The sequence below is a fragment of the Gobio gobio genome (genome assembly GCF_949357685.1).
Source record: "Gobio gobio genome assembly, chromosome: 24".
Taxonomy (NCBI): Eukaryota; Metazoa; Chordata; class Actinopteri; order Cypriniformes; family Gobionidae; genus Gobio; species Gobio gobio.
In genome coordinates this window covers 18,654,787-18,669,772 of record NC_137120.1, presented here as the reverse complement: position 1 = coordinate 18,669,772, position 14,986 = coordinate 18,654,787, and the positions used below count along the sequence as shown (strand labels likewise).

General features: G+C 38.3%; 1 protein-coding gene across 6 annotated transcripts in view; it reads right to left on the bottom strand.

Moving 5' to 3' along the window:
* Nucleotides 1-1,314: 1,314 nt before the first annotated feature.
* elavl2 (ELAV like neuron-specific RNA binding protein 2) overlaps nt 1,315-14,986 on the bottom strand; it is a gene marked incomplete at both ends in the record, with an annotated part of 35,432 nt that continues 21,760 nt past the window's right edge. For 2 of the 6 annotated variants that reach the window (XM_079808350.1, XM_079808351.1), the window contains 3 exons: nt 1,315-1,645; nt 7,105-7,143; nt 7,227-7,452. In XM_079808350.1, coding sequence (XP_079664476.1) covers nt 1,315-1,645; nt 7,105-7,143; nt 7,227-7,452 — 596 coding nt within the window. The remainder of the gene's footprint in view (nt 1,646-7,104; nt 7,144-7,226; nt 7,453-14,986) is intronic. The other 4 variants (XM_079808352.1, XM_079808353.1, XM_079808354.1 and 1 more) reach the window with 3 other exon arrangements.

Below are 14,986 nucleotides of genomic sequence, written 5' to 3'. Positions count from 1 at the left end.
TATATATTCATATTCATTAAATGTTAGATAATAAACACAACTGTTCATTGTTAGTTCATGTAGCTCAGGTCCATTAAACAATAGATACAACTTTTGATTTAAATAATTTATTAGTAAATTTTAAAATTAACATGGACTAAGGTTAAGAAATGCTTTATAAGTATTACTCGTTGTTACTTCATGTTAGCTAATGTAGTTAACTAAATGTTAATTAAATCTTGTTTTAAAGTGTTACATAGTGCTGATTTGATGAGATCAAAGCTTAACTTGTTTCATGAGAGATCTGACCTAACAGAATTAAATCCCTCAAACCCCATTAGGGTGACTATACATCTCGTCCTGGCTGGGATCTCTAAATTGCCTAAAATGTCCAGGTTTTAGCTTCGTTTTCATATAGATGTGCTCTCTACAGTCCTCATATATTACATGTGTATGTGCATTGCTTTGACCGTTCTCTATAGATCCCACCTTCTTGCATGCTACAATTGGTTGCTCATGTACAATGTCATTACCTTCAAGTATGAAACCAAACCAAAGCCAAAAGCATCTTTAAGGGCACCCTGGCGTTTTCCACCAAATAAAAGCTTGATGGGTTAACATTTGAAAATGAAAAAAAATAAGGCAACTATAAATATTAGCATTGTAATTTAAATGTTGTACTGTTATATTTAACATTCTTTTTTTGTTTTGTTTAACAGTGAATTACAATAGTAATATTTCTTATTGTGTTAAGTTTTATTTGGTAATAATAATATAAAAACACCTTTTAAAATCGTAATACATTTTTTAATTAAACACAATAGGATTTTTCCCCAAATTGTGCAGCTCTAGCAGGTACAATAAAAAGAACATAAGTTGTATTAACCAAAATATAGAATGTCTTCCATTCAACGCATTTATTGATGTACTGAACAATAAAAACAAAAATAATCACAAATTATTTTAAACAAAATAACATGTACATCTTGTCTTATACTTATCTTAATATTTAACATAAAGATACTCATTAGCACAAAGAAAACTGAAATGGTCTAACTAAAGATTCATGCATGTACATTATGCAGTGGATTGCACCGCAGAAGCTCATGAGGAGAGATGGGAACACCAACATGGGAACGCTCTCCATCTCAGTATCATGGAGGTCACCATCCACATTATACACCAAAACAAACATTTAAACAGTCAGCTGTTATAAATCTTTAAACGTATATTTTAAAAAGTAAACTTTTAAGAAAAAAAGAAAAAAAATACATGAAATATTTTCTGTTATTAATGTACAGTCACGTTTGCATGACGTTGCACGTCGTCACTCATTCAGGCCTTGTGTGTTTTATTCGTCTTGAACGACACCTGTAAAACTCGGTCCCCGAGCCGGTACCCATTCAAACTGGCGATTGCTACGGCAGCCTCGTCGTAATTTGTCATGGTCACAAAGCCAAATCCTTTGCACTTGTTTGTGTTGAAGTCTCGTATGACCTTTACGTTAGTCACAGCGCCAAATGGGCCAAACATCTGCCAGAGGACGTTTTCATCAGCATCTGGCGCCAGATTATACACAAAAATGCACCAGCCCGTACCAGCGTGACCCGGGAGATTGATGCCTGCCAGACTGGTGACCCCATCAATGGACATGGGTGAGAATCTACTGCCAAAAACAAACACAAAAACAGTATTTCAGCTAAAATGTAGACCATTTTCTATGGTACAGTAGTGCGCTGCCAAGAAGCTGTACCATTCAATCAGTAATGTGCAACATGTAACTATCTAGTAACATCTTTCCCTCCAGGATTCCGTGATCGCAGAATTGAACTCAAAATCAAGCAAACTCTGCTCAATTCCGAGGAGCTTGCAATTTTTCTAAATTGACGCAGATTTCGGGGGCCCAGGCGCATCGTGTTACGGCACCACAACGCACAATCAGCCAAAGGAAAGCCCACTTCAGGATAGACTGCGTTGAGCTTGAACCCATCGATAAACTTCTGTTTGCACCATTGCTTCGGCAATGCATCGGTCAGTCAGTCAACCACCCAATGAAAGCGTGCATCTCGCCCCTTCTCTCTCACACTGAATGACATTGATTCCATCAATTGGTTCAGTTTATCAACAGTATCTGTATGCTGCATAAAAGAGGCTTGCACACTCTGTAAACAACCCCAAAATGGACAAGGAGCAAGACGGGGGTACGGATTCTTTACTTTTGAATTTTATAGTTATGTTATTTTACACTTTAATATGTTAAGTAGGCTACTGTTGTGTTTAAGGTTCTTTTTGTTATATTATAACTTAAATCAACCCTGTAAAGCCTGAAATTATTAAATGATTAATCAGAAAATCCTTTCTTTTTCTTTTTTTAAATGAAACATGTTTTTTACCTTTAGACAAAATATAAAGAAAAAAGCATGTGATATGTTTTGTCAAACATTTGATGCATCCGTCTTGTATGGCCCATATAATACAATACATTGAGAATATGGAGTAAAAACAGCTCAATTTTATTCAGAGGCCCAAACTGAGCAAAATTGGTGCAGTTGTTATTTATATGGTCAAAATTTTAAATCAATGAGATCTTTATAACAGTATAGCAGACTACTTTCATAAAATTCATATAAATATAATTTGTCACTATATCTTCCAGTAATATTGGTAAGATATTTAAATGCTTAGTTTTATGATAAAAGCTCTATATTTTTTATTGTTTACAATTCAATGGGCCTATGATAACGATTAAGAGATTTCGATTGAGCTTAGAATTAGACGACTGAGCTGCGCCCCTAGACCCCCGGCCAAGGGAAGCTGACAACCATCCCCAATATTTTCACAAAATAAACGTTTTATTGATTTTTTTATTTTATTTGCCGTTATATTTCAAATAAAACTTTGAAATTATATCCATGTTATTATCAGTGTTGTCCTTTTTAGAAATTACAGAGCCCAATGGTTCTTGAGGTCAGAAAAGTAATAAAAATGTTAGAAATTGTTGACTGGTGTATTTTCGCTGAAAAACAACAAATATTGCCACAAATTTTGAGAAAAGCCACCACAAAATCAATCATTTAAGGCCACAAAAATCAGATAAAAAGCCCTGCAAAATCCTGGAGGGGCTGGTATATAAGAGTTTTAGTGCACAGTGTAGAGAGGATCTCTACAAGACTGCAGAGAGCAACAGATTCAGTGATTATAGAAGGAGCAGTAATGCATTTACTCTGTGCATCATTTTACGTACAATTTTGATAGTTCAAACTAGTTTAGCCAGATGAAACAGCGCTGACATTCTCAGCAGAAGTGATGTTGAAAACAAGAGAAACCATTTGTTTTTATCAGGCTTTTCAATCCATAAAATCACCAGCATGGATTAACAGCCGTACTACTAAATGCAACCCCTTGTATTTCAGCAGTTACATTAATATTAAAGGTTTTGTCAGTTACGGCTCGTTAGCTGTAGCATTCAGACACGGAGATAAAGTAGTGCGTAAGATTACATTTAATTATTTAAATTAATGAATTATAGCATTTATTTGAATTCATTATTGAGAGAGACCGATGAGAGAAGTGTGTGTGAATTACCGGTTCAGCGTCTTGCTCTTAATAACGAATCTGAGTTTAATTACATAAAAACCAGCCCTTGTTGTAGCAATTCATTAGCAAAGCTATTTTACCGGGCTAAGTCACCGGACAGTGTTGATAAGTTTCTGTTGTATGCATGTGTGCTTCAATGAAAACTGATATAGAACGTGATTAAATTGACTTGGAACTACCTTTGCATTAAATCATTTTATTGCACAACTTCTAGCCAATCAGAATTGAGTATTCAGACAGACCATGGTATAATAAAGTCATGCATGTTGTATTAAATGTATTACATGATGCATTTCATTTTTGTGTTTGTTTTTATACCAAATGTGTTAAAGGCTGTTTTTCATAAATACCATAGTTTTATAGAAACAATATACAAGAAGAAAAGTCACAGTATTTTATCATCTGAAACTTTGCTGCAACTTATATTCCACAGCGGCTTACATGACGCAATTAATGTCAAGCACATAACACTTTTTTATTTGAGCTGAATGAGAGGTACAGTCAAACCAAAAATTATTCAGACACCAGATATAATTTTTGATATTTTTACTAGTGGGTGCAGGACACTATAGTTAATTTATGTAAGTGAATATAGCAAAATAAACTGTCATATTATACCCAAAAATGAATCATGCAGTGACTACCAGTAAAATTTCTAAAAATTTGGGACAAGAAATTCCGACACTTTGACCTGACCATGTTTTGCCAAATGAAACATTGCTTGCTAATTGGTATTATCTAATTGTGTACTTAAATTTACTAGGTAGTGGACTAGGTAAACTACATTTCATTGATGGAACTATCAACTCGGAAATGTATGAGGAAATTCTCAGATGCTGCCATCAGCCAGGATGCTCAAGGGCCGTAGTTACATCTTTCAGAATGATAAAGACCCTAGACACACTGCAAAGAAGGTTGGTGATTTAAAGAAGAGGATTAAAACCCACCACAGAGTCCAGATCTAAACCTGATTGAGCATCTCTGGGACGTGATGGAACGTCACCGCCTGGATGAAGTGCCAAAAAACCAACAGGAACTGAATAACCTGCTGCAGCGAGTCTGGGAAAATATTGAAGTTCAGGTTTGCATGAACCTGGTTGACAGCATTCCCAGCAGACTACAGGCTGTCATTTAGGCTAAATGTGGCCCAACAAAATATTGATAGTTGTGTAAATATTGTCATACTGAGAGTTGTCTGAATAATTTTTGGTTGATTGTAATCCATTACATACCTTTTTATCAAAGTTATCTAACATCAAGATTAATTTGTTCTGACACAGTTTAACTCTGAGTTTGTCATGTTTTATTACCCTTTTCTAAACTATAGCAAATAAACTGTGATAATGCGAGATATGTTGAAGGTGTCAACATTTTGGTTTGACTAATTGTGAGTCCAATCTTAATGCGCTATACACAGGTAGTTTTAAAGGACTTGTTGTGGAGAGGAACTTAAATACATGTTTATATTATTTATAATGTTTATAAAGATTTTTTTTTTACCAGTATTTTCCACACAAAAAAAAACAGTTAGAAACCATATTGTTACTTTTTGCCATGATATAGAGACAGAGCGACACGCGTCATAATCTGAAGACCACGCCCACCAATCGAAAGCTCTCCATTGACTTTGCATTGCGTGAAGCGGCCTCCTTGTCATTTCGGACTAATAACAAAAAACAGAACCATGTCTAAAAGCGGATATGTGACAAAGTGTACAGCAGACAAGCTAAACAAAAACCGCAACCAAAAACCCAGAAGTTTTTATAAGCTATTGACCCAAAAAACGAGGGTTTAAGGACAAAAAAGTGGATACAGGCCATTGAGACAGAGCGCGACATGTTATATTACACTGAGAAGTACACCCACTACAGGGGACCGTAATCAGCGACAGGAAATATCATATATAAACCTGACATTTGGATATTTGACTTAACAGTGACAAAATGTTTACTGCACACATACGCATACTGAGTGTCAGGATCCCAAAATGTACCCATTCTTCCTGCTGAAGCATCACGTTTTACTGCCTTTATCCACTTTTGTCTCCTTAAACTCTCGTTTTTTTGGGTCGACAGCTTATTAAAACTTATTTCTGTGTTTTTTAGCTTGTTTGCTGTACACTTTGTCACATATCAGCTTTTAGACATTGTTCTGTTTTTTGTTATAAGTCCGAAATGACAAGGATGCAGCCTCACGCAATGCAAAGTCAATGGAGAGCGTTGGATTGTTTCCCCCCCGGTGTGGGCGTGGCCTAAATACGCTCTGTCTCTATACCTGTGGTTATTATGATATACAAATGTAGATCTTACTATAAAAGTAGACTTAGGCCAAATCCCATTTCTACCCCTTAGACCTTCCCTTTCCCCTACCTCTTCGTTTTGCACGTTCACGTAAAGGGGTAGGGGTGTTTCGATTCTCTTTTGGCTTGAGTGGTAGAGGTAAGGGGAAGGGCCAGATAAAAATTCATTCAAATTAAGATTTTTTCAGGACCACACTTCGAACGAAGGTTTATGAGGTATTCCCCTGCATACACAGACTACCGTTCTGCCAGAATGCGTGTAGTGATGTTGTCACTGGGGATAGATCACTTGTGTGTTACCTAGCTGCCAGTTTCTCCGTAGCTTGCTAAACACTCTATTTGAATGATGTGAACACAAATTAATAATACAGTTAAAATAAATATCTGGTCATCCTTCATAACGCAGTCACTATTTACATCACGTATCGTCTGTAAACTCCTTTGTATTACATTGTAAAGAGCTCCGTTATCACCGCACAACAGTAGAAAACCATATCCATACTGGCCAGCTCGGATTGACCACATTGGAGGATGATCAGATATTTCTTTTAATTGTATTATTAATTTGTGTTTACGCCGCTCAAATACAGCACTTAGCCAGCTACAGAGAAACTGGTAGCCAGGCAACAGGCAAGTGACTAATCCTGAGTGGCGACGTCACTTCACGGATTCTACCAGCACGGTGCTGAGAATTCCAGGTCGAGAACAGTTTGTAATAGTGCCGTGCCGTACCAGGCTCAAGTGGAAACACAACTGAAACCATTCCTTACCATTCTAAGAACCGTTCGGCCCGACGTTGGAAAAGCAGCTGTTGAGAACAGTTTGGCCAGTCTTGTATGTTGTGTTTCATTCTGTATCGTCTTTAGGAAACCCAAAAGCTCATACGTTTTTGAACTGAAAATGAGCGCTGTTTTATTAAGTCCAAATACAGCACAAAACAACATTGGGAGTAAGTAATCTGTTCAACGTGATCGCGTCTGATTTCTGTTAGATATACGCATTTCACTGCTGTTCATACTGGTTAAATGTTACAGGACGCTAATAAAAAAAACGAGGTATGGTGTAGTAGTGGTGTCCCATTTCTTAAGGGACTATTTTCACCCCTAGGGGTAGGGGAAGCGAAGGGGTATAAAATAGAATTGGGCCTCAGTCTGGAGCCCTGCCACAGTAAAATCACTAACACATTGCTTTAATAGATTTCATAGAAGCAGCAGCTCAAAGTAACATACCTCTTGACTCCATACGCCATGTTGAGCAGATTATCCAGCCTGAAACACACGCGCACATACACAAAATTAAATCACGCTCAAGGTAAAGTCAGCACCAGTGCAGTGTATCCATGTACAGGTACCTGAATCTCTGGGCCTGCTGCGCCAGTGGTCCTGGGTAGCGTCTGTTGGGCGACTGGTACAGGTGGGACAGCAGCGCCTGGCTGCTCTTCTGACTGGGGTTGTTGGCAAACTTCACTGTGATTGGCTCGGTGGCACCTGGTGGTTTCTGTCCATTCAGCCCTTTAATGGCCTCCTCAGCCTCAACACGCCGGTCAAATCGGATGAAGCCCACACCCCTGGACACGCCTGAATGACACAAAAAAGTACTGTAAATCTGATTAGACTAGGGCCTTTTCTGTTACAAACAAGTTTTGTAAATTGATATTAAATTATAATGGCTGCGGCATAGGACAGAATAGAGAGAATTTGATTCATAGGGCATGGAAACAGACATGCCTTAACTCTCTGAGGTCGGCAAAGGCGCCGATGCCGGCACCTTAACCATGTTTTTTTTCTTATCAGTGTTAAAGAGACTCAAAATACTTGGTCATTCATTCAAGTGTTTTATATCATTATAATCTGTTAAGTTAGTTTCTCATTATCCATTAATGCGACCAGGCCGCGAGCACGCATTCTTTTGAAAGTCAAATACTGACGCAATCCATGCGAGTATCCCCACACACGTCAACTCGAAAAACACATCAAGTTTAGTGCATGTACTTTACATCATTTTGAGACGCGGTGAGGAATAATCCTGGAATAATTTACCTCAGAAGAAAAGCTCTTTAAAGGGGTGGTAAAACACATTCTTTTGAAGGCTTGATTGTGTTTGTGGGGTGCACTGAAACATGTGTACATGCTTCGTTTTTAAAAAAAAAAATCGTTATTTTTCATATATTTGCCCTTTATTCTACACTGCTCTGTCCCTCCTTGTAAAACGGTCTGATGGTTTCCGGGTTGTATGAAGCCAGTCCCTCAAAAATACGCAATGGGCTCAGATTGGTTAGCTGGCCCAGTGTGTTGTGATTCGCTAACCGCAGTGCACGTTTGTCGGAAACGCCATGCCCCTTACCTTTACCGGTAGACAGCTTTGGTCAGTATTAGAAACAATGGCGTCAATAAAACCATACGAGCCCGAATCAGACCCAGAACATTTTAGTGAAGATGATCGAGCAGAACCTGTTCAGTCCTCAAGAGTAAAGACTGCGGATCTATAGTGATCGCTACTGAATGGCACTTTTGTATTTTTAGAACGATTATAGCCAAATATCTGTCGCAAGAACTATTAACCCAAAACGAACACTAAACACTGGCTTTACTAGTAAGTTAGCCAAATCACACACAGAACCATGTTTAGCATGCCTGTAGATAAACAATACATAAAAGCTCTAATCAAAGAATCATTTACACTAATGCCAAGTTCGCTGTTGAGATTTTAACGTTAGTGTTTGTAACGTTAGGTGTTCGGTGGATAACGTGAAGTATGAATGAGCATTTAACAGACTGGTTTGCAGAACAGCGTTGTCATCTGTTTACTTCCTTGCTACAACGTACAATTAACGTATTACAGGAGAACACATCGATGAAAAATAAGTCAGACTCGGCCCGTAAACGGCTTCCATTTATAAATCCAGCTTTCAGGACAAGCCGTTGTGCAAATCCTGCATTGAACTCGAAGATTGTGGAAGTTTTCCTCCGTGAAATGTGCAGCGGGAGCCCCGCGTGCATCGTGCATCCACACACTGGCAGTGTTTGTCTCGCGCAGCTGCCGTTGAGCAAATCCTGCATTGAACTCGCGAAGATTGTGGATGTTTTCCTCCGTGAAATTGGCAGCGGGAGGCGCGCCCGTCGTGCATGATTTACACTGGCAGTGTTTGTCTCGCTGAACCGCTGCTCATGAATTGCAACGGACGAATATTGTCCATTAGGTCACATTTTCCAGTCTTCTCCTCAGACCCTGTCTGTCTCGTGCTTTATGCTGGGCAGCATCTGCGACCTGTTCCCCTCTGTCTCAAACACACATGCATATAACATGCTGTATGTTAAACGCTCTGCAACGCACCCCCGTCCCCAGGAAGGCTGAACAAAGCAAGTACCCCAGACCTGCAATCCGGATGAAAATAACAGCGTTTCGTCGGCATTGCAGCAACACCTCTCCAGCCTAACTATACCACAACAACAGCGATACAAAATGGCCTCACCCCCCTTATTTAATATTCTCGGAGGAGGGGTTTATGTAAATATTGAGGCTGGTGATGTCACCAACCCTGGAGGAATGTCTGTAGTCGCCTACTGGCCGTTTGCTGTAGTCCTTAGAAATTGATTTCTTTAAAAGCAAATATCTCCCTTTGCTTTAAACTTTGAACGTTGTAACTTTGCAGATGTTGTTTATGCTCAAGCAGCAACATTACACGCTAGCTAAAGTTAGAATAGTGAAATCGTGGTTTACCACCCCTTTAATTTCAAACAGCAACGGTTTGTGAGGTAAGTTTATTCTGTTAGTGTCTGTGAATATTAACCCCTTTAGTGTCAAAGATCGCCGACAGCCCCAGATTACTGTTGTTCAACATTCGCTGCTCGTTAAAACATCAGTCTTACTTTATCTGGACAAACTCAGTATCATTAGACAGATTAAAGACTTCAATATTTGACCACTTTTTATGATAAAACTAGGTTGCAGTGACATTATGACATGCAAGATATTTTTAATCGAATATCACACACAAATGAATTCCCTCTCGTCTGCAGCGGTTCAGTTGTGTCCACACAGCTCGCAAACAACAGATTTTAGTTCAGCTCTTAGTTCAAAAGTGCGCATATTTGGAGAAATATTGATTCATCATCACGTTTGCTAAATATTTTGTCATACAGAATACCATTTCTATTCATTTCCCACTGAATTATCCAATCTTTAGAGCTGAAACAGTGTTCATAGTGAGCTCTGTCTCTCCTCTTCCTGATTTGCGTCAGAAATGAGTCATCACGCGTTCATTTGTCCTCTGAAGCTGTCAATCATCTTACATGACTCAATACTGCCCTCCTGCATGACGCTCTTCTGTGTGTTTACTTCCTCATTCGGTCTCTGTGAAGAATTCTACATTTCTACGCGTGAACTAAGAACCTAATAAACACACGATTATGATAATATAAGGTTTTTGTGTGATTTTTCATGTGATTTCGGCTATTTTAGATCAATAATGGATGTCAACATTAGCATTTTATATGGAGCTAATCGCTACATCTGCTTAGCAATGATAAATATAACATTTTAACATCATTGAACATCATTGAAACCCACATTATATCGCGATCGGAAGTAAATACAAACACTCGCTGGCTGTTTAAAGGGAGGTTGGAGTTAAAGTGTAATATTAATCTTTTATTTTGTGTTATGTAGCTTGATGCTTACTGTAGCTCTAATGCACCTGTCAGCCAGGAGCTATTTTATTTCACATAAGATACCAAAAGCATACTTTTTTTGTTTGTCTGTTTGCTAAAAAAGACTTCAGATAGTAGGTTCAGAATGCCTGAATAGGCTATAATGCTTGAACAGAACCAAAATAATTACTATAAAAGAATAATGAGGATTAAGTCATTCATGACAGACGTGTGAAAGGTTCATTAACTGAAAAAAACAGTATGAATTAAGCAGTTGAAAGACTAGTTAGTAGACTACAAGTATGTGTTTTACAGGCCAATAACATAATGATAGCATCTTATCTTAGCATTCGCTAAAAACTCACATGACATGCCATACAATATGCTTCATAAAATGCATAATTTTAGAGATTTCATCCTCAGATTTGAAATGAAGCATGACCACACTTGTGGATTCACTTTAGTTGTGGTTATAAGTTGTTACACTACATTCACATAATATTTTTATACATTTAAAAATATATTATTGATGTTTTTTATTTTTTTGTTTGAGCCTATATGTGTCCATATTAATAACAGTCTGAGTAATTCTGAGTCTTGAATTGTAAACTCTTAAGCCTTGGCTTTCTCGATATATGTTTCTTATGTGTATATTCAGAAAGACTTGTGAGCAGCAGCCCTTTTATTTGGGGTATGTCAAAATGCCCCACTTGCCAAAGGGGGGGGGGGGGGGGGGGTGACAGGCAAGGGGTTAAAGCGCAAAAAGACTAAGGATTTAAATATGAATCCTTCTGCAACATAAAATGACAAACATAAGACTGTTTAGACAAGATTTTCTTAGGACAGATTTGATAAATCATATTAGAATGATTTCTGCAGGATCATGTGACACTGAAGACTGGATTAATGATGCTGAAAATTCAGTTTTACATCATATTATATATAAATTATATTTTAAAGTAAATTAAAATAGAGGACCATTAATTTAAATTGTAATATTTCACAATATTAATGTTTTTTTCTGTATTTTGATCAAATAAATGCAGGCTTGATGAGCATGAGACTTCTTTTAAAAACATAAAAAAGAGTAACGTGTCCATCTTTTGACCGGTGCCTGCTGTATTTAATCGAAATATAATAGGCCTATACAAAATTTTGTTCACATGCTGTGCAATATCAGCAATCATGTTTTCTGTTAAGAGTGGACACTATATTAAGGTTAATACAATAATACACAGATACCTGATATTGGCCCACATAGGACTAGGGATGCAACAATTATAGATTTTGTTGGTATGATTATAGTCTGAGAAACGATCACATTATCACGATTATCACTATTATGCATTCATTAATTTTGCAACAATGCATAAAATCACATGAACACACTTTAGATTTTAAAGTGTTATTTTTTGCTACCTTTTGAACCAGAAATAAGAAACCAAACAATACAGCACAAAATAATAATAAAGATAAAAGTCCATCTCTCCCTTTGGAATTAAAGAATGGTGACCTCTGCTCTGTAAACAGCCATGTCAGTATGAGGGACACTTATCAATTGTGTGTTTTGTGGCCTTATTTCAGTGTCTTACATTTGTAGTTTTTTTTAAAAACCACGCATAAACGTTATTCTCTCAAAAATACAAGCATGTACATACATGTTGCTCACATACAAGGCAGCCGGCTTGTAAAACACTTACAAACACTCTTCAGGTTTATTCTACGCCAAATCACAACATTTCAATGCCCAGGGTAAAAACCTCAGGTTCCCATATCAAGGGGACCTCCTCACCTCTAGGGGGAGGTCACTGAAGCCGTAGGCCTCTTCTGACTATGTTTATGGCAGAGTAAACCTGGTTGTTTAGGTTGGGAACCGTTCTCCTCCCTGAGAAAAGAACACTACAGAGACCACATCTATGGATTCACCAGAGGGGAGTTCTACATGGGGAAGTCCTCGTGTTGGGCCCTACCTGACAAGGGCGACGTAAGACACTAGGTTCACAGAGAGGGAAACTGAACAGTGGAAGAATACATTGTATGGGGACACCGTTAAGGAACTGCTACATATGTAGTATTAACCAGATTATAAGGGCTTACCTGAAAAGGGGCATGCAAAAAAAAAATGGACCTGAAAGTGAGTTCCTCCAACAAAGTCATCTACCACAAAAGTCCTAAATGATGGAAAAGGGTGGCCCAGGGTTTACCATTCAAGGGAAACTTTAACTAGACATGAAAAGTGCACATCACCTCAGGGAGGGGAAAGGTGCTAATGCAAGCACTACACCCCACCAAGTTTGTCCAAGTTTTACCAATTACCCAAAACTTGAGAAAACCGTTTCCATTTGAAGATTATAAAACCTTGCAAAAGTGTTGGGTGTAGCCCAGAAATATGTCTGCTAATGAAGCACTTTTCGCTAGAGCTGACATGGCTGTGATACCCCTGGTGGAGTGGTTCATCCTGGACCTGATAAGACCAGAGAATGGCATCCACAATCCAGCGGGCCATTCTGTGTTTGGAGACAGCCTTCCCCTTCTGCTGACCACCAAAACAGACAAGCTGTTCAGATTGTCTGAAGCTCTGCATCCGGTCTAGATTTATGTACAGAGCATACACTGGACACAACAGAGACAGGACTGGGTCTCTCACATCAGGATGGATTGCTTGCAAGTTCACCACTTTGTCCCTGAAGGGAGTAGTGAGAACTTTGGGCACATATCCAGGCCAGGGTCTCAAGACAATGTGAGAGTAGAGGCTGGCCCAAATGCCAGGCACGAGTCACTAAAGGAGAAGGCTTGTAGGTCCCCCAACCTGTTGAAAGAGGTGAGTGCAATCAGGAGGACCGTCTTCATATAAGCTCAACTGATTGCAAGGGCTCAAATTAATTACTTTGCACGACCTAATGGACCAGGGAAATATCCCAAGAGAGGATGAGGCAAGGTCTAGGAGGGTTTACCCTTCATGCACCTCTCAGGAACCTCACAATGAGGTTGTGCTTTCCTGAGGACCTGCCTGAGGTTAGCCGCTTTTGCGGCCACATACACCTTTAGGGTGGAGAATGACAGGTGCCTCTCCAGATCCTGCTGAAGAAAAGAAAGCACAGATCTGACGCCACAACTCTTTGAGTCTTCACCTCGGGAAGCACACCCATGTAGTGAAGAAGTGCCACTTCAAGGCACAGAGCCGCCTAGTAGAGCCTGAGTAATGGTATCCATCACCGTTGGTGATATTAGGGCTGTGTTTGATACATCGTTACGGCGATGTATCATCGCATACTACTTGTCCAAATGAGTATTAATACAGCTGCTTCTGTACACTTAATTTGAATTCAAGAACAGCGTTTAAAACTGTGGATATGTGCTGAAATTAACTCTGCAAAGGTACTGGTGCCTTCACCTTGTTTTTTCTTAGTGCGAAAGAGAGTCAAGATACTCTGTCGATTTTGGTCATACAGGCAAGTGTTTTACATCATTACAATCTGTTAAGTTTCTACTTTTATTTGCGTTTACTCAATGAAAGCAAAATGTTGTGCTTTTTGCAAAATAAAGAAAACAAACATGATGCGCAATCTGCAGCCTCTCTCTCAATTAAGTCTTTTCTGATTCTCTTTAGAAATTGAACTAACTAGTGAATACTTGTCACACAAACATGAGACATCTGTCTAAAGAAACGTAGAAATGGTTTTAAATAATAGTTTTAAATAATGGAAATCAAATCGAAAACAAATATTCTGTGTTTACGCAATCTTGTTGAAAAGAGAGGTCAGTCGTTCACAAGCCTCTTCATTAAGTGTTAATGCAGCCACGAAGCGTGCATTCTTTTGAAAGTCAAATACTGACGCGATCCATGTGAACAGAGTCAAAGCCCACATCAACTCAAATAACCACATCAAGATTCGTGCATTTACTTTACATCGTTTTGGGATGCGGTGAGGAATAATCCTGGAATAATTTACCTCAGAAGAAAAGCTGTTTATTTCTAAGAGCAATTGATTCAGCCGAGGATTGTAAAGTTTATTCTGTTAGTATCTGTGAATATTACTTAAGACTGTTTAGACGATTTCTTTTCCTGTTTTGGACAGATTATGAAGTGTTTACTGTAAAACAGCCTGGTGTCACATCAAAGCTTTTGTTCGCAAATTTCTGATGCTATAAGTTTTGTGTACAATAGGCTACTTGTTGTAGCCATTAAAACATATTTTGTTTCATATTGATGTTAAAATATAGCCTACATTTATTTTTTAATTTAATCTATGTTGATTATGAAAAGTAAACAGCATGGGGAAGAAAGGACACATCATAAGATGTGCAATATGTAGGGAGACATGGAGTGAGTCAGACATGGTTTTGACCACTTCATTAAGTTGTTTTGTAAAAAGCCTTTCTTTAAAGTGAATTTCGTTTTGTATAATTTTTATCTTAATTTGAATCAATGTTTCATCAGCCAATTGCCTGGATTTAAAAA